Here is an 18,802-nt window from a genome sequence, read left to right on the forward strand (position 1 = left end):
ACAGAGTTTACTAAGTTGTAATATTAACAGAATAAAGTTTTAAAAATAGATTTTATCTGTTCAAAACTAATATTAAATTTTAAGAAGACTGCATAATTATATTTTTAAGATTTATTTAACTTTGCATGGCAGATTTTTAACAATATACAAAACATTGTTTCAACTTTATGATGTGTTAAACAATGTTGATTTCCTTTTGTGTACAAGCATTGTATAAAACCAAACAAAATCTCACATCAAGGTAGAGAAATATTGAGCTATTGGCAGGAAGAAATCAATATGATCCTGAGAGTTAGAACAAAATCCAATATGCCTTTGCTATAATATTGATGTGTACACACTGTTGAAACAGACTATAGGCTAAAACTATTGGTCTGTTCTATTTCTGAAATTAGGTTTGTAAGCATTAGATCGAGGTTTATTGAAGGACAGTTAAATCTTTAAACATTAACATAGTCAATTATTTTGCTACAATTTTCTCTTTTTTTCATATTTAAGGGAATATCTATGATTGATTATTGATTTATTAGGCCTTGTATTTGCTTATATTAGCACCTATATTTCTTTGTCAACCAAAAATCAATATTGTTGAATTCTGATATCCCTCTAGCAGGCCTCTTAGTGTTCCCACAATGCAAATGAAACAATCTGTATACATGAGCTATGTACACATGTTTTGCAGTAAACTATACATGTATATATGTCAGGGAGAGAAATAGTTTCATATGAATGGATTCAAGTTTGATTATGTTCATAAACTTTAGAAACTTTATGAGAAATTGATGATTTTGTTTCTATATTTTTTTTTCATTTCTGCAAAGCAGATTTAAGATTAATTTATTGGAAATTGTGTAATCAGTTGTTGGAGGTACATTATAAACTACGTTTGAGTAAGGATGGAGAGAATGTAATAGTTACATAGATGAATAATGGATAAATGGACGTATTTCATTGCACAGAGTAATTGTAGAAAATCTTTTTCACCATTTGTGGAAAGGACTAATGTTTAAGCGATTAAACGGGAGATTAATCAACAAAACGTTACATTTGCATTTTAAATTTCTCGTGCAAAGGAAACATTTCACCAATGATGTAGAATTCAACATTAAACAATCATTCATGTAGATAGTAGAACTTTATATTGTGTTTAATATATGTATGTGTTACACTAATGTGTAGTGTGAACTTGTATGGTTTTTGGATGCTGACAGTGTTGTGTCATGTCGACCATATGTTGAAGATACTGTGAAGTGTTAACAGAGTTACAGTCCTATAGTAATGATGAACTCCGTGATGGCCAGCATGGCTCATGGCATGCCAGGAAACATGCATCAGGGTATGGGCTCCATGGCACAGCCAGGGATGCCTAGTAGTATGTCCCCGTGTTTACCGAACAATTTACCCCAGGGCATACCGTGTAACATGTCCCCGGGGATGCCTCCATGCAGCATGCCTCCACATATGCAAGGAAACATTCCACCCCAGACTCATATAGCAGCAATGGGTCAACCGGGACCTATGCATCCACGTATGAGTCCCAGTATGTCTGGTGTATCGCCGGGTATGTCTCCTGGGATGCAGGGACCATCCCCTGGAATGCCCCCACAACAGTCAATGGGCAATCCACCACCACCTATGTCCCATAGTATGGGCCCCATGATGAACAGTGACCCATTTTACTCATCTCCGTTTTCTATGTATTCCAACAGGCGCCACGCACCGTACATGGGACAGCCAGATTACAGAATCTACGAGCTGAACAAGAGGTTACAGCAGCGGACAGAGGTATATTTTAAATTTCTTACAGTTTGGTAGTTGAAATGGTAAAAGTGCATTCGATTAACTGATAAAATAATGTCCGTTGAACACAATGTCATGGCATGGTATAAAATTCTTGCTGAAAATATTGGTGGTGGTGATGAATGATGATGATATCACCTATTTGGATGATGATGTTGGTGATGTATATAATAGGTGAGGATGGTGGCTATTATTATCATAATAGTGATGATGTTGATGATGATCATGATGACTGTAGTTAAGATGATTCTACACAAAAAAAGCTATTCTAATATGTTAGTGATTATTTTTCTGTTTCAGTAGAATTTTGATATGAGACGTCTGTCTAATGTTTACATGATAAAATGATTGATTGCAGCAGGCAGCTTTGCATGAATGTGTCAACCTATGGATGAGCCAGTGGCAAAAGTGGTGTAGTGATTATAAGCAATTTTATTCATTTCATGAAACCTGTTTTATGCCATGCTGATGACTACATTGGCTTACTCCACCTTGAAACAGACATTATTGTTGCTGTTGAGGAGTTAACAGTCTTCTTGTGTATATAACAAGTCTGCCAGTGGAATCCACTGATCCAAATTACTGGTTCCAGTACTGCTTTTCAGGCCGTCTGATAGGTGATTGACTTCCGGACTTGAGGGCTATTGAATGAATGATTATGCAGATCTTTGGTCAATGTTGACTATGAGATTAGAAGTCTTTTGGACTGTGTTTCAGTGGGGGCAGAGTTTGCGGTAGTCAGTACTAGAATGTTAAAATATCATATGTTAATGCTTCTTATTATCTACCCCCTTTTTATATGCCCATTTTGAAAAACAGAAGAATTATGTGATGGTGTGCATCCGTCATAATTTTATGACCTCTAAAGGTATTGACTTTAAACTTGGCATATAGGTAGATGGCAATGCGTTTGCAGAGGCTTGAACCGGCTTTATAGGTCAAAGGTCAAGGTCACAAATTGAGCTAAAAGGTCAAAACTGTCCATCATATTTTGTGCCTTGAGCATAACTGAATAACCATGCAAGGTATTGACTCAGACTTGGCATGTAGGTACATGGTGATAAGATGATGTGCAGAGCACATGAACCGGGTCTATAGGTCAAAGGTCAAGGTCACAAATTGAGATAAAAAAAGGTCAAATCTTGTCATATTTCATGCCCATTAACCATTTAGGATACTTAAAACTTGGCATGTAGGTAGGTAGTGATGAGACAATGTGCAGAGAACATAAACCTGGTCTGTAGGTTTAAGGTCAAGGTCACAGAGCTCAAAGGCCAAAATATGACAAATACATTTCTCTGATCTTCACTTCTGCTCTCAATGTCGTCAAAAACTAAAAAGAAAAGATGTTTTGTTTCTCCATTTTTTTTTTTGACAAAATCCAATGACCAACTTACCAAACTTGAAAAGATTTAAGTTCTGTTACTTACCTTCCTTTTCCTATGCTGTCCATTTCCCATGGTTCCACACCTTCTTGGAAAAAACGTTCTTTAAGCATTGTAACTATAGAGTCGGCGAATTAATCAATGTAATATCAAAATTTTTGATCAGTTTATTATGATTAAGAATTTTCAGTCAGTGAAACCACATCTTGAGTTTTCAGGGTTTTCTATAAGGTCATGATGCTTCTTAGCACACTTGAACCGAAGGTGTGCTAGAGGGGGATGGTTCTGCGTCTACAATTTACATAAACATCTCTGAAACTGCTGGTCAGAATTACTCCAGACTTGCTCATCCTGGCAAGGTCCTGTCTGAAGTTAATTCAAATGGTTCTGATTGACCCATTGTAGGAGCCGCTAGAGCCAAAAATGGAAGAAAAAAAACTTAAAAATTTAGGCTAATGAATGGCTTGATGGATTTTCATCAAACTTGGTCTATAGCATCATTATAAAGGCCTCTTCCAAGATGATCAGACGGGGGCACTTGGTCCCTTTTAGGTACATGTACTTCTAGGGCTTAAATTAGAAATACTTTTAAACAACTTCTTCTCATGAAATACTTGATGTAGATTCATCAAACTTTGGTCTCTTAGGGACCACTTGAGCTAAAAATAGAAAAAAAACTTGAAACAATTTCTCAGGAACTGCCTAATGGATCTTCATCAAAGTTGGACTGTAGCATCATTATAATGTCCCCTCTTTATTTTGTTCAAATAGGGGCACTTAGCTTCTTTTTGGGGACACTCCAGGTAAACACAGAAATACCTTCAATTGTAAACAACTTACAATGAAGCACTTGTTAGATCTTAACCAAACTTGGTCTATAAGATTCTTATAAAGCCCTCTGTTAGAGTTCTAATATGGGGGTATACCAACTTAGCTCCTTTGAAGGGACACTAGAACTGAAAATAGAAAATAGAATCTTCAAATGACTTTTTCCCTCAAATTGCATGGGGGATCTTCATTAAAGTTGCCCTGTAGCCTCCTAAGGTCCTCTCTCAAATTTGTTCAATGGGGACACTTACCAGTATTATTTTTGTTAATAATAAATTTATGATTCAGTGTGCTGTACATATATTCAAGGTCAAACGGTCTAGGTCATGTGAGTGACTTAGGCCCACTTACAATGTCTCATTTCTGGTTTTGGACTGTGAGTTCCCTCATTTTAGACTGTGGGTTCCCTTATTTTAAACCAGTGGTTCTGTTACTGGAAAGTTGTCTTGTGACAGCAAAGGAATCACTATGTTGACTTTTTATGCCCTCGGCATCTACTGATGCGGGAGGCATATAGTGATTGTCCTGATCGTCCGTCTGTCCGTACGAGGTTAACCAAATGGGACCGTTTCATCTAGCATCAATACCCCTTACTAGAATGACTTGATACTAATGCAGATGTAACCTGTGACCATTCCTCATCTTCAGACATCACCTGACCTCAGTTTGACCTTGAACTTGACCTCGTTTTGGACTTTGTTGCTTTGTATCGACAAGGATACCACCGGGGGCATCAAGCGTCTATTGAACGCAGCTTCTTGTTTTTACACTCTTCATGTTTTGTGACTCTACACATAATTTGCAAATTCTCATAGATATGCATAGGTGTGCATCCTCCTCATTTTGTTTTTATTTTACACTAGAGCCTCTGCATTTTTTAATATTAACCAAAGTTGGACATACTGTACACATTTAGCTAAAGTTATGGTCCTTGGTTTATGAAAAAGTGCTGTCAGTACATATCATATTTAGTCAGAATGTTTATGAGGCACAAAATTGACAAAATTGTGTATTCACCATTGTAACACTCTAGAAAAGAAGGCAGGTTGACGATATAGGATCATCATTGCCCTCTTGTTTTGGAACATTTATTGAATGTTTATCACATGAAGTTGAGGGAATGTAAAATTTTGATGCAATGAGTTACATTATTTAATGTTCATCGATAGTTTTAACGCATCTGCTGCTGCAGTTTTCTCATAGGGATTAAATTAAAATCTGCAAACTTTTCATCAAATACTTTAAAATGTGTATTCCCATAACTAATTTTATATTAGTTTTCCAAATCTGTATTTCATCATACATGGCCATTTCCAGGTCATTTGAATGATTTCTTTCATTTTCAAGCTAAATCTGGTTGTTGTTATTGTTAAGAGTTATGACCCTTTAACTACTCTGCAATCCACACAACACTTACAGAATGCTGTTGTGGAAGTCAGTCAGATAATCATGTTCTATGCTTCCAAAAAAATCTTGAACATTGAATTTAACAGCAGAAACAGTTTACTTATGTCAGTTAAATTTTCTCGACCATGTTTTAGCTCACCTGAGCACTTCAGGTATAGGTCTTGGATAGCAGCATGTACAACTACCTTGCTTTGTAGTGCCATGTCTCTGGATCCTGCAGTAGTGAACTAATAAAAATACAGATAACATGAAACTTATGCAAAGGTTTCTGATTGTTGTATAATTTTTACAGGGCAAAATCTTTCCTTTGAGCATGGGAAAGTTCTGACCACTTGCATGCCATTACATATAAGTCCCAATTTTTATGCCCTCGAAGGGAGGCATATAGTTTTTGAACCGTCTGTCAGTCTGTCTGTCCGCAATTTTCGTGTCCGGTCCATATCTTTGTCATCGATGGATGGATTTTCAAATAACTTGGCATGAATGTGTACCACAGTAAGACGAAGTGTCGCGCGCAAGACCCAGGTCCGTAGCTCAAAGGTCAAGGTCACACTTAGACGTTAAAGGATAGTGCATTGATGGGCGTGTCCGGTCCATATCTTTGTCATCGATGGACGGATTTTCAAATAACTTGGCATGAATGTGTACCACAGTAAGACGACGTGTCGCGCGCAAGACCCAGGTCTGTAGCTCAAAGGTCAAGGTCACACTTAGACGTTAAAGGATAGTGCATTGATGGGCGTGTCCTGTCCATATCTTTGTCATCGATGGATGGATTTTCAAATAACTTGGCATGAATGTGTACCACTATAAGAAGACGTGTCGCGTGCAAGACCCAGGTCCGTAGCTCAAAGGTCAAGGTCACACTTAGACGTTAAAGGATAGTGCATTGATGGGCGTGTCCAGTCCATATCTTTGTCATCCATGGATGGATTTTCAAATAACTTGGCATGAATGTGTACCACAGTAAGACGACGTGTCGTGCGCAAGACCCAGGTCCGTAGCTCAAAGGTCAAGGTCACACTTAGACGTTAAAGGTCATTTTTCATGATAGTGCATTGATGGGCGTGTCCGCTCCATATCTTTGTCATTCATGCATGGATTTTAAAATAACTACGCATGAATGTGTGACACAGTAAGACGACGTGTCGCGCGCAAGACCCAGCTCAGTAGGTCAAAGGTCCTAAACTCTAACATCGGCCATAACTATTCATTCAAAGTGCCATCGGGGGCATGTGTCATCCTATGGAGACGGCTCTTGTTTTGTCTTAAATTGATTGAAATGGCTTCCTTTCTTTGTCATTTTCTAGGACTTGCCTACCGAAAAACACTCCAGCATCTGAGCCTCTGCCCTTACGAATACAATATTTAAGTCCCTACCCTTACATGGCTCCATTGTCTGAGCCCCTATCCTTACATGGCTACAACATCTGAGCCCCTGCCCTTGCACAGCCACAACATCTGAGCCTATCCTTACATGGCTACAAAACATCTCAGCCCCTATCCTTACTAGTATTTTAAAGATTATAATACACTTCACAAGCAGAGGTTTGCTTGATACATGTTAGACAACTCTTTCCTGCTTCCTCCCCCTTCTCTAACACCCCACCCGGAGATCTGCCAAGGATACATCAACATAAAAGTTTGGTTAAAGACCAGTTGAATATTATGGAAGTCGACTGAAAGTTCTTAGCTTACCACATACCAGAATTAGTACCATAAAATGTACATTCTCATCTCCAGCAAGAGTAAAGCCATAATGTCTCCAATAAATGTGTTGTCTTCAGATAAATCCTACATTAGTAGTGTTTGGGATCTGATCTAGCTACTGACTCAGTTCCAGACTTGTGTATGAAAAGAATTAGAACCTCAGTTTTACTCTTTCATGATATTGTAAGAGGCAACAAATAGGGTCTAAACACTTGGTTTTGGCTGTATCTTTGCGATACCAGCAAGTTTTGATTCTGTACTTCATATTTTTATTTTGATGTAAATGAGGTGTGGAGCCAAAATTTGTAGTCCTGTTTGGCACCATGTAGTGTGTACTGTGTTGGTGTGCCATAAAACCCAAGTCAGCAACTACTGTCTCATCTCAGATTAATGTTCTATCGGCATTACAAAATGTGTATCATAATATCCATTCTAGGATTGTCTTTTGAGATATGTAATTGCACGTCTGCTGCAGTTTTAAGGTTTTTTTTGCAGAGATTATTCATAACTTGTTTTAATATTGTTCTGAAAGTAATGCTAAGTCAACAATAAACAGAAAGGAAAATTTTAGTATTGGTCATTGTAGATCTTGTCAGTCCAGTGACAGCTGCTGGTCAAAATTCTGGCACCAAATCAGTATTTGATGACAATTGATTACCGATGTGTCACCCTAGCATCATAATCACGGCATTACAATAGATACAGTGCTGTTCAAACTTGACATTCCAGCTAATCAATAAAATTCTTCTCAAGAAATTTCTTACAGTGGGACTTTGAGGTCTTCTAAGGTATTTTTGTTATTCCAGATGATTCCTTATTAGGCCGTCATTAAAAAATTGTTTGTTTGTGGTAACACTACCCAAAGTTCTTTGTGTGTGTAGGTAGGTACTAGGAAATTTAATTTTTGCATATAATCATATAGGGAAAAAAATTGTTCATCCGACTGGCTAGAAAAAAAGTTGAGTCGCAGCGATTTTCACGGGTAGGTTGTGTTACGCAAACAGATGTTTTTTTAATGATAGCCTTAGGAGGTAACTGGGACCATTTGGCAGAGGGCTATAGTGTTAAATCTTAACTCTGTAAAATTGCAACTTTTTGGGGTTGCCCTTGTCAGTCTGCCCATCGGCAGACATTGTGTTATGCATATCGCAAAAAGTATTTGACCTTGAGTCATCAAACCTCACGGGATAGTTATTCAGCATGTGAAACTGTGCATCTGGTGTTTTAATTGGAATTTAACACTGTCAGAGCAGAGTTATGGCCTCTGACCTAGTCAGAAATATGCATACAGTGACAGGGATTGGGGGCAACAGTTCCCTTTGGACACACATCTAGTTTTATGTTAAGTTTAGATGCTTAGATTTCAGAAAAAAAGAATATTATGACCAAATTTGGTAGATATATTCCCTGCAGAAACTCTTTTATCTTTCACAGGCTTTTTTTTTGCTCACCAGTTATCTTCCTAACCTTCCTTATAGAAAGTATTATCTTGGTCATGCTTTATAATTGAAGCCCGCCCGCTTAGCTCAGTAGGTACAGCGTTGGTCTACGGATCGCGGGGTCGTGAGTTCGATCCTCGGGCGGGACTTATGTTCTCCGTGACTATTTGATAAACGACATTGTGTCTGAAATCATTAGACCTCCACCTCTGATTCATGTGGGGAAGTTGGCAGTTACTTGCGGAGAACAGGTTTGTACTGGTACAGAATCCAGGAACACTGGTTAGGTTAACTGCCCGCCGTTACATGACTGAAATACTGTTGAAAAATGGCGTTAAACCCAAAACAAACAAAACAAACAAAGCTTTATAATTGGCAAGATTGTTCAAGTAAAAATAAAGTTTTGACCATGATGTAAGACGAAACGGCCATACTTTACATTGTTGTTAATACATGTTGAAACTTGCACAGAATGTATATGGCAGTAAGATCTCATTTAAGTTCAGTAATAGATAATAGATATGATTGCTGCAGTAACACACTGTCGTATTTCACATTGTGTTAAGAAGCAAGATGACAAATCCATTGAGCAATCTTTATGAAACTTGCACACATGTATTTGACAATAAGGTCTCATATTACTTGAAATAATGGTTGAGTTATGGCTCTGGAATATGTTGAAATCGTAATATTTCACATATTTAACATATTACAAACTACTTACCTTGGGTAATCTTCCAGAAACAAAGACTATATACCCGCAATATGTCCACAATAGCACACAAATTAGTTAAATTATGCAACATGGCTCAAATAGGGACACATTTTATATTTAGCCCAGCAGTCATCACAAAAATACAATAATCGGAAAGATTGCATCAGAAGCACCAGAGTTACAGTCCTTGAATTAGCCAGAATTACTTCACAATGTTAACACATGATAAGAGACTTCATCCCTTGAGCAGTTTTCATGAAACTTAAACACATTTATAGTATATGGAGGCAAGGTCACAGACAAGTTAGATAATTGGCAGCATAACTCTAACAACACCAGATTTATTACCCTTAATTCAATAAAAATTGCTGTATTTTGACTTTAAATACATATTATAAGCTAACTTAGACAAGTAAATAATAACTTCCATTTTGCATTTTACAGGAATTTTAGTAAGAAAAAGAAAAGTAGAAAATAGGATAAATTAAGAGAAGTTATTAAGTTATTAGTGTTAACATTTATAGAACTGTGTTTATTGTGTTGCCATAGAAACTGATTTAGTTTGTTGGGGCAATATAATGAGTCAAGGTAACATAATATCTGCCAGAATTTCACCTTCTATCTAACTTCTTTAACTCTGTGAATTTATATTTGCACAAATGTTTTGTGGTTGTTGAAGTACTGCAGTTGTTGGAGGGATAAGGTTAGTTGTTGCTAGGCACTGTGGGTTTTGAATCCTGGCACTCAGTCATAAATAATTGTATTAAAACCACTAGTTGTTTCTACCTGAATCTGATATTTCTTAAAATCATTCTGCAAAAATGCTTTATTAGTACAAAGTGATAAAAGCATACATCAAGTCTGGTCACTGATGCAAATCTTATTTAACAACATAATTAACCTCGTGTTTTATTGTCTTCAAATCTCAGTTTCAGAGAAATGGATGCAAAATTTATTTAACATTTTAATATTTGTGTCGTAATTTCATTGTGATGCTAGAGTCAGTATGTTGGTTAAAACTAAGGTCAGTTAACTAGGAATTTAATGCATTTTAGCCTGAGGGTTGAAAACTAGCCGTTTACTATGTAGATTGATATTGAACTCTACACTTGACTTGTTCGCAGGTAGATATTTACCTGTGTCGACTTGTTAAGTTTACATCACAAAGTAAACATAGTATATGTTAGTGTAGCAAAGAAAATCCAGTCTTTTGTTATGCTAAACACTTTGTTTCAGTGGGACAGAGAAAATGAGGCTAGATATGGGAGCATTTTGAAAAATAAATATTGAGAAAGTTTATTAAGATTTTAAGTTACAAAAAATTGTAGTAGTTATGTTGCAGTCAAAATGAGCAAAGATAAGAAGTGATATCAGCTTTATTTAAAGTCTTGAATACATTTTCAGAACACTTAAACTTGTAAAAAAAGGACAAAAAAACTTTTAGAAGTTTGTATGTGGATTGAGATTTTTTTTTGCACTTAAGTGTTGGCCACCCCAAGACCTGCATATACATGTAGTACTCTTTCATATACACTGTAAAAATTAGAGTCAAAAGAACACATCAAGCCGACCACAGTGTTCTTGAAACTTACCAAGTTTTTAATAAATAGGTATAAACTGCATCATTCTACCAGTTTTGATACTCAAATTTTGTAGCCCCACTGCTATACACATCTTTCCTTCATTTTGTACTTTTATGAACTGAACTGATTTTTACTTCCTTTTTCAGACCTGCTTCTAACTACTTTATCTTTCAGGACAGCAAATCAAGTGTACAAATGTACATGCAACATGTATGTGCAGGAAGGCATGTTTACAATATACACCAGTTCTTCTGTTTTGTCTTACAGGACAAAGGACATTTTAAGTTTAGGCATAACCTTACTGGTTGGCTTATCTGGATGGCTTATTTTATGATCTGATATTTTATAATTGTCATCCCTCTAACAGGACAGTGACAGTCAAAAGTTATGAAGCTGTTCCTAAACATCCTGTTATATGGACTAGGTTTAGGCAGATCCCTGGACAAAGGGCATGCAAGATCTGATATACATGCTACTGTCATATTACATGAGAGTTTTGCTATTGTATATTTTCAGGATAGTGATAACCTCTGGTGGGATGCGTTTGCCACAGAATTCTTTGAGGATGAAGCTACGTTAACACTGTCTTTCTGTCTGGAGGACGGGCCTAAAAGATATAGTATGAGATAATTACATTCAAGAAATTTGTATTTTGTTTAACATGTTTTTACAGCAGATCTTTTTGCTTAAAGTGCAGGTTAGTTTAAAAAGAATCAGAATGGCCAGTGTTGGGCTAAAATGATTTGAAAATGTCTGAAAAGAACCAGCTTATTAAATCATGGAAGTAGAGATCCAGTTTTTATGTCAAAATAATTGCTCAATTGCAGCCTTGTCATTGGTCAGTTTGAACTGAGAAACAACCAGTCAGACTTGCCTCTTTTCATGAACTTTTTAAAGGTCATTCTGTCCCTCTTTTACTTTAGAGTTATTGTACTATCTTCTTGTAATAGTACATCTGCACTTCAAAAACAAGTGTTGTCACAGGTTCATGTGTGGAGAAAAATATGCCATTAACATCAACGCCTGTTACAGAGTACAGGAAGCAAATCTGCAAAAATATTTTCAAGTACAGTCTCCTTCCTGGAACAGGAAGTTATTTTAGTGTTTTATATAGGAACAGCATGTTTTAAAAGAAATTATTCACACTTTTTTGGTAAATATAAATCTTCAGCCTTTTGTTTTGTATAAACAGTCTGTGATACAAACTAACTGAAATATGAATTATTGCAATTTCATTCTTGTTTGGTGCAAAAACAATATAACCAGTGTACACCAGTCACCATCTAAGACAATTTTAAAGTATGGCATACAGTACACAGGTTTCATAACTTTTTTTGCATTTTTTCACAAAGTTATGCCCCTTTGTCAACTTTAATCTGTTGTTTTTTTTTTACCTCAATAGGCAACTAACAGATTTTCAAATACAAATGAAGGTTTGGAAAATGAATGAATCAAACAAAATTAGCATGATAATGAAAATGAGCCGCACCATGAAAAAACCAAACATAGTGCATTTGCGACCAGCATGGATCCAGACAAGCCTGCGCAACTGCGTAGTCTGGTCAGGATCCATTGCTGTTCACTAACAGTTTCTCTAATTGCAATAGGCTTTGAAAGCGGACAGCATGGATCCTGACCAGACTGCTGGTTGCACTATGTTGGTTTTCTCATGGTGTGGATGAAATGCGTAAAATTCACAGACTGGGCATAGGACATGTGTGAATCATACTGAAATACTAGTGACAGGTCGGATGTCCATACCCGCCCCCTAAAGTAAAACTGAGCAAGTCCATTAAAAATAGGTAGTTATGCCGGATTTAAGTATGATTTAAGCTCATGTTGTAATTATGCTCCCCTTCGAAGAAGGAGGGGTATATTGTTTTGCAGATGTCGGTATGTCTGTCGGTCGGTATGTAGACCAATTTTTGTCCGGATGATAACTCAAGAACGCTTGGGCCTAGGATCATGAAAGTTGATAAGGAGATTTGTCATAACCAGCAGTTGAACCCTATTGATTTTGAGATCAGTAGGTCAAAGGTCAAGGTCACAGTGACCTAGAACAGTTCAATGGTTTCCGGATGATAACTAAAGAACGCTTAAGCTTAGGATCATGAAAATTGACAGGAAGGTTGGTCATGACCCCTATTGATTTTGAGGTCAATAGTTCAAAGGTCAAGGTCACAGTGAAACGGAACATTTAAACGGTTTCCGGATGATAACTCACGAATGCTTTGGCCTAGGATCATGAAAGTTGACAGGAAGATTGTTCATGTCCAGCAGATGACCCCTATAGATTTTTAGGTCAGAGGTCAAGGTCACAGTGACCCTGAACAGTTAAACAGTTTCTGAATGATAACTCAAGAATGCTTGGGCCTAGGATCATAAAAATTGATGGGGAGATCATGACCAGCAGATGACCCCTATTGATTTTGAGGTCAATAGGTCAAAGATCAAGTTCACAGTGACCCAGAACAGTTATATGGTTTCCGGTCGATAACTTGAGAATGCTTGGGCCTAGGATAATGAAACTTGATAGGGAGATTGATCATGATCAGCAGATGACCCCTATTGATGTTGAGGTCAGTAAGTCTAAGGTCAAGGTCACAGTGACCCAGAAAGTTGAACAGTTTCTGGATGATAACTCAAGAATGCTTGGGCCTAGGATCATGAAACTTAATAGGGAGGTTGATCATGACCAGCAGATGACCTCTGTTTATTTTAAGGTTAACAGGTCAAAAGGTAGAGGTCATAATTACCCAGAACAGTAGAACTTTTGTATACAACAACCAAATAATTTCTGTTCCTTGTGCAATTACTGAATGCATCAAGGTGGACATTTTAATATAGCCACAAAAGATAAACTGTTTGTGTACAGAATGAATTAAGTGAAGTTAGAAAGAAGAAATGAATGGTAGAAATTTAGAAGAACTTGTGTAAATTAAATATAGTGACCAAAAAAGTATACTACTCTGAACATAAATTTGTTCAATATGGATATATCGTGTTAAATATGCAACGGTTTTAAAGTCTTTGAATGTGTTACATTAGAAAATGTTGCTTTTAGCAACTACAGACTTTGAAATTACAGTAACTGTTGTAATTGTAGTTGAAATTAAGAAACATACAGCACAGAGTGAAGAAAACTCCAACTAAAATGAATACAGAGCCTGCACGAAACATTTTGACTTTTGATCCACCAACTTTAAAAGTTGAATACTGGCCGATTTTTTTAACACTAGTTGTGTTATTTCCACCAAAAAAAAAGTTCATGTAGTTGGTGTAATATTATGACTCATTAGCAAATTTAGTAGTAATGATGTTATACAAGGAAAGAAATATTTATCAAAATATTAAGGAAAATTATTCAGCATTATTGTACCTATGATATTGAAGCTTGTTTGTGGAAGATTCTGCATTTCCAGACAACATGTTCTAAGAGGCTGAGCCATCAGACATTTGAGCCGCGCCATGAGAAAACCAACATAGTGGCTTTGCGACCAGCATAGATCCAGACCAGCCTGCGCATCCGCGCAGTCTGGTCAGGATCCATGCTGTTCGCTAACGGTCTCTCTAATTGCAATAGGCTTTGAAAGCGAATCGCATGGATCCTGGCCAGACTGCACGGATGCGCAGGCTGGTCTGGATCCATGCTAGTCGCAAAGCCACTATGTTGGTTTTCTCATGGCGCGGCTCATTTGGGTTTAAGTTTCAGATAGTTGTCATAAATTTATAATTTGGGTATGAAATACACATGTGGGGCCTCCATTATGTTAACAGTTACTTGCTTTTTACATCTGGGTTTGAGCTTTACATCTGGGTTTGAGCTCTCTTTACATCTGGGTTTTAGCTCTTTACATCTGGATTTGAGCCCTGCTTTGGTCATCATGTTTGAAAAGCATTCAGCTGGTTTTCAGAAAGTTGGTGTTTTATACCCAGGTGCCTGTCATTGCCAGGAATGTTGTATCCTGTGTAGATTCTTGTATCGAAATGGTCCACTGAAGTAGGTGTTGCATCTGGAAAAAATGCATTGTATTTAATGCTAACATAATAATAAACAGATATGACAATACAGCATTGTGACCTCAGAAAGTCTCTTCCTTTCATGTCGTTTATAATATCCAGTTGCTAAATGTATGTCATTGTTAGAAACATATTTAGACTGTAAGGGTAAGGAGTTTCACAAGCATAGAATATGTTACGTCAATCCTTTCACTATTGCTAATAATAAATAATTTGTTACATAAAAATCTTTTTGGAAAGACTGAAGTAAATGTGTCTCTGTTATTTCAGCCATTGGCAGAACACTGATTCCCCGCTACTTCAGAAGTATATTTGAAGGCGGTGTCACTGATCTCTACTACATTTTAAAACATGCGAAAGAATCATTCCATACTACATCCATTACATTAGACTGCGATGTGGCAACCATGGTTACGCATCATGGGAAACCAATGTTTACAAAGGTAGGTACAGTAGTGGTGAATCTGAGCAAGTACAGATGATTTACTTGGTGAGTTTGAGCAAGTTCACTTGACAAACTAGGTGAGTCTGAGAGAGTTCACTTGACAAACTAGGTGAGTCTGAGAGAGTTCACTTGACAAACTAGGTGAGTCTGAGAGAGTTCACATGACTTACTAGGTGAGTCTGAGTGAGTTCAGCTATCTAAGTAGGTGAGTCTTAGGGAATGCAACTGATTAACTAGGTAGGAAAGAGCAAGTTCAGCTGAATCGGAGAAGATTCAGCAGATCAACTAGGATTAACTCCTATACATGTGAACCTTTCAGAGGGTCAAAGGAGGATTTCAAACTTTATAAGGGAATTTGCTGTCCTAAATTGGAGTGTAATCAGCATTGTTGTACCATTACAATTACTTAAGTGAACAAATATGTAAAATTTTAGTTTTTCATTTACGGTGACTTAGTGCAACTTTGGTGTATGGAATAAGATGCCTGAAAGAATTGTCCACCGATATATAGTGGAAAAACTATTGAGAAACAAGAATAAAGCCAGAACGAATGAATAAACAAAAACCTAAAAATTGAATATGCTTAGGTACAGTTTTGTCAGTCACTTAACAGTTGAAATTCTTGTTGTATTTGCAGGATTTCGAAAGTGCAGTATTGTTGACTGCATGAAATCTGTTAGAGGGTGCAGTTTAGATAGAAGCCACACTTTTTTTGCATTATTTTTGTCATTTTATGGCTTCTCAAGCAAAGATTATAGTTTCACCAAAACTTTATGTAATCATGATATTGGTTTTCATTATTTGGAAAATCATAAAAGAATGTCCAAATCATGAAAATCATGATTCAGCTATGTAGGTTCACATTTATGAACTCCATGAAGTGCTAATCATACCTTCCACACAAAAGAGCTGAACTCCAATCCTCTGGTTTCCAATTTGTTTTGGTCACGCAGACTGAACAAGGCAAAACCAGTTTTATGTATTGCAAGGGCCGAGACTGTGATAAGTTAGTTTATAGATGAGAGTATCATTATGACAGCCTATCCTATCCTGAAATTTCAGCTGAACTTTCGCTCTATGTCATTTCATTGAATTGCCTTCTTACTGTCGTTGACTTGACGAAAAGTTTGTTTCGAGTTTGTTGAAGATTAGACTTTATCTTAAGGGACCTGCTGTGCTTGAATTAATTCTATGAGGAATACCTTTTTAGCTCATCTGAGCACAAAGTGCTCAGGGGAGCTATTGTGATCTCTCACTGTCTGGCATCCATCTGTCCAAACTTTTCTTCAAACAACAACTCTGAAACTAGTTTGTGTGGAAGAAGTTGATGAAACTTGGCCTGGATGTTTCTTGGGTGGTCTAAACCATTCCACTTGATTTCACAGTCATAGGGGCCACCAGAGCTAAAAATAGAAAACTCATCAAATGACATCACCTCCTAAACTGCTAGTATGATTATGAAATAATTTCACACAAACATTTCTTCTGTAATCCTCTACCAAGATTGTTCAAATTATTTCGATTCGTCAGAAAACATGACCGCCAGGAGGTATTGTGACTTTTCTGTGAAACTTTAAAAATCATTTTGTATAAAACTGCAGGCCTGATTTTGAAATAATTTCACACAAATGGTCCTTGTGTGACTCTGGACCAGAAATGTCACATGGCCTAAGCCTAACTGAAGTCTGTATCGCACCATCTGTCTAACTGCCGAGTCTATAAACTGTTTATGGACCTCAGTTTCCAGTGTAATTTTTCTATTATACTGAGTTAATATCATTTTTATCATAATTATAAATAGTAATTTTGCCTAAAATCAATATAATGATATTTTTGTGAGGAAAAATGCATTGTAAAATTACACCGTGGGCCATATATACATAGGAGCATGTCATAAGACATCATGACCACATCACATTGAATAAAGAGGGAGATATGCAAATGAAGTATAATATAGCAAGGGTTGATTGCAAAACTTCCAAAACTTGTGTTAGATGAAGGACTTGGATAGCTGTTTGTTCTCAATACTCGCATAAGGACGCTTTTTCTAAACAAACATGTTCACTACACTACATACCAAGTTCTTACTGTATAATGGATGAACAGAAAACTGGTCCAAACTGACTGAGAGCTTTTTAGTTCAGTGGATACTCAGTTTCTTGGGGTACATTGTACATGCATTTGAGAATACATTCTATAATTTTTACTTTTCCATTGACCAGTTTTATAATTGAAGTATAGGTTGTGCAAAATAAGATTATGTTATGACTGAAAAGAAGAAAATTCAATATTATGAACAGCTGCTTCCTGAATGATGCTTGTTTTATGTTACTATAGTCAGAATAAATTATGCCTTTATTATATTGATAGAGTGTATAAAGGTGAACATTTAAATCAGGTCATTTACATGTCTTCTTAACTGCTGCTCCTATAATAATCAAAGCTCACACACAAGGATTGACTATAGTAAAGCAGAGAAGTCTTCCAATTTATGGTCAGTTACCTTAAAAGCCAAGGTCACTGGGGTCAAAGTTTGTAAAAAGTTAGTGTAGGGGTTATGGCACACTTCAAAATTTCACTAATAATGTATAGTTCTTAGTACAAGTATTCCTCTGACCTCCACCTCTACCCCACTTCCCACCCATAATACCCCTTCCCCTTTCCCAACAAAGAAAATACACTTGTTGCACTAACTTATATAGCATATTGTTTCTTAAATTACCTATACAGCCACTGCCTACAAATTCCTCACTTCTGCTCTAACATTGGCTCTAAGTGACTTATTTTTAGCTCACCTGAGCCAAAGGCTCATGGTGAGCTTTTGTGACCACTCAATGTCCATTGTGTGACGTGTGTCGTGCGTCCGTCAACATTTTCTAAAAAAATCTTCTTGAAAACCACTGGGCAGAATTCCACCAAACTTCACAGGAATGATTCTTGGGTGGCCCCCTTTCAAAATTGTTCAGAGAATTGAATTCCATGCTAAACTCTGGTTTCCATGGCAACCAAAAGGAAAAACTTTAAAAATCTTGTCCAAAACCGCAAGGCATAGAGCCGTGATATTTGGCATGTGACATTATCTAATGGTCCTTAATGAAGATTTTTCAAATTGTGCCCCTGGGGTGAAAAGAGGCCCCGCCCCGGGGTGGCCCAAGTTTACATAGACTTGTATAGGAAAAAACTTTGAAAATCTTCTTGTCTGAAACTGCAAGACCTAGGCCATTGATATTTGGTATAAAGCATTGCCTTGTGGTCCTCTATCAAGATTGTTCAAATTACGCCCCTGGGGTGAATAGAGGCCCTGCCTGGGGGGGGGAGGGGTCTTAAGTTTTACATAGACTTATATAGGAAAAAACATTAAAAATCTTCTTGCCTGAAACTGCAAGGCCTAGGCTTTTGATATTTGATATGTTTCATTGCCTTGTGTTCCTCTACCAAAATTGTTCAAATTATGCCCCTAGGGTGAAAAG

General features: G+C 36.9%; 1 protein-coding gene across 6 annotated transcripts in view; it reads left to right on the forward strand.

The window, feature by feature from the left end:
- Positions 1-672: 672 nt before the first annotated feature.
- LOC123547664 (LIM domain-binding protein 2-like) overlaps positions 673-18,802 on the forward strand; it is a 43,218-nt gene continuing 25,088 nt past the window's right edge. For 2 of the 6 annotated variants that reach the window (XM_053550741.1, XM_053550742.1), the window contains exons 1-3: positions 677-1,785; positions 11,384-11,486; positions 15,158-15,330. In XM_053550741.1, coding sequence (XP_053406716.1) covers positions 1,279-1,785; positions 11,384-11,486; positions 15,158-15,330 — 783 coding nt within the window. In that variant the 5' untranslated portion in view covers positions 677-1,278. Of the gene's footprint in view, positions 1,786-11,383; positions 11,487-15,157; positions 15,331-18,802 lie in introns of all 6 variants that reach the window. The other 4 variants (XM_053550743.1, XM_053550744.1, XM_053550740.1 and 1 more) reach the window with 3 other exon arrangements.

The sequence above is a fragment of the Mercenaria mercenaria genome, chromosome 9, assembly GCF_021730395.1.
Source record: "Mercenaria mercenaria strain notata chromosome 9, MADL_Memer_1, whole genome shotgun sequence".
Classification (NCBI taxonomy): Eukaryota; Metazoa; Mollusca; class Bivalvia; order Venerida; family Veneridae; genus Mercenaria; species Mercenaria mercenaria.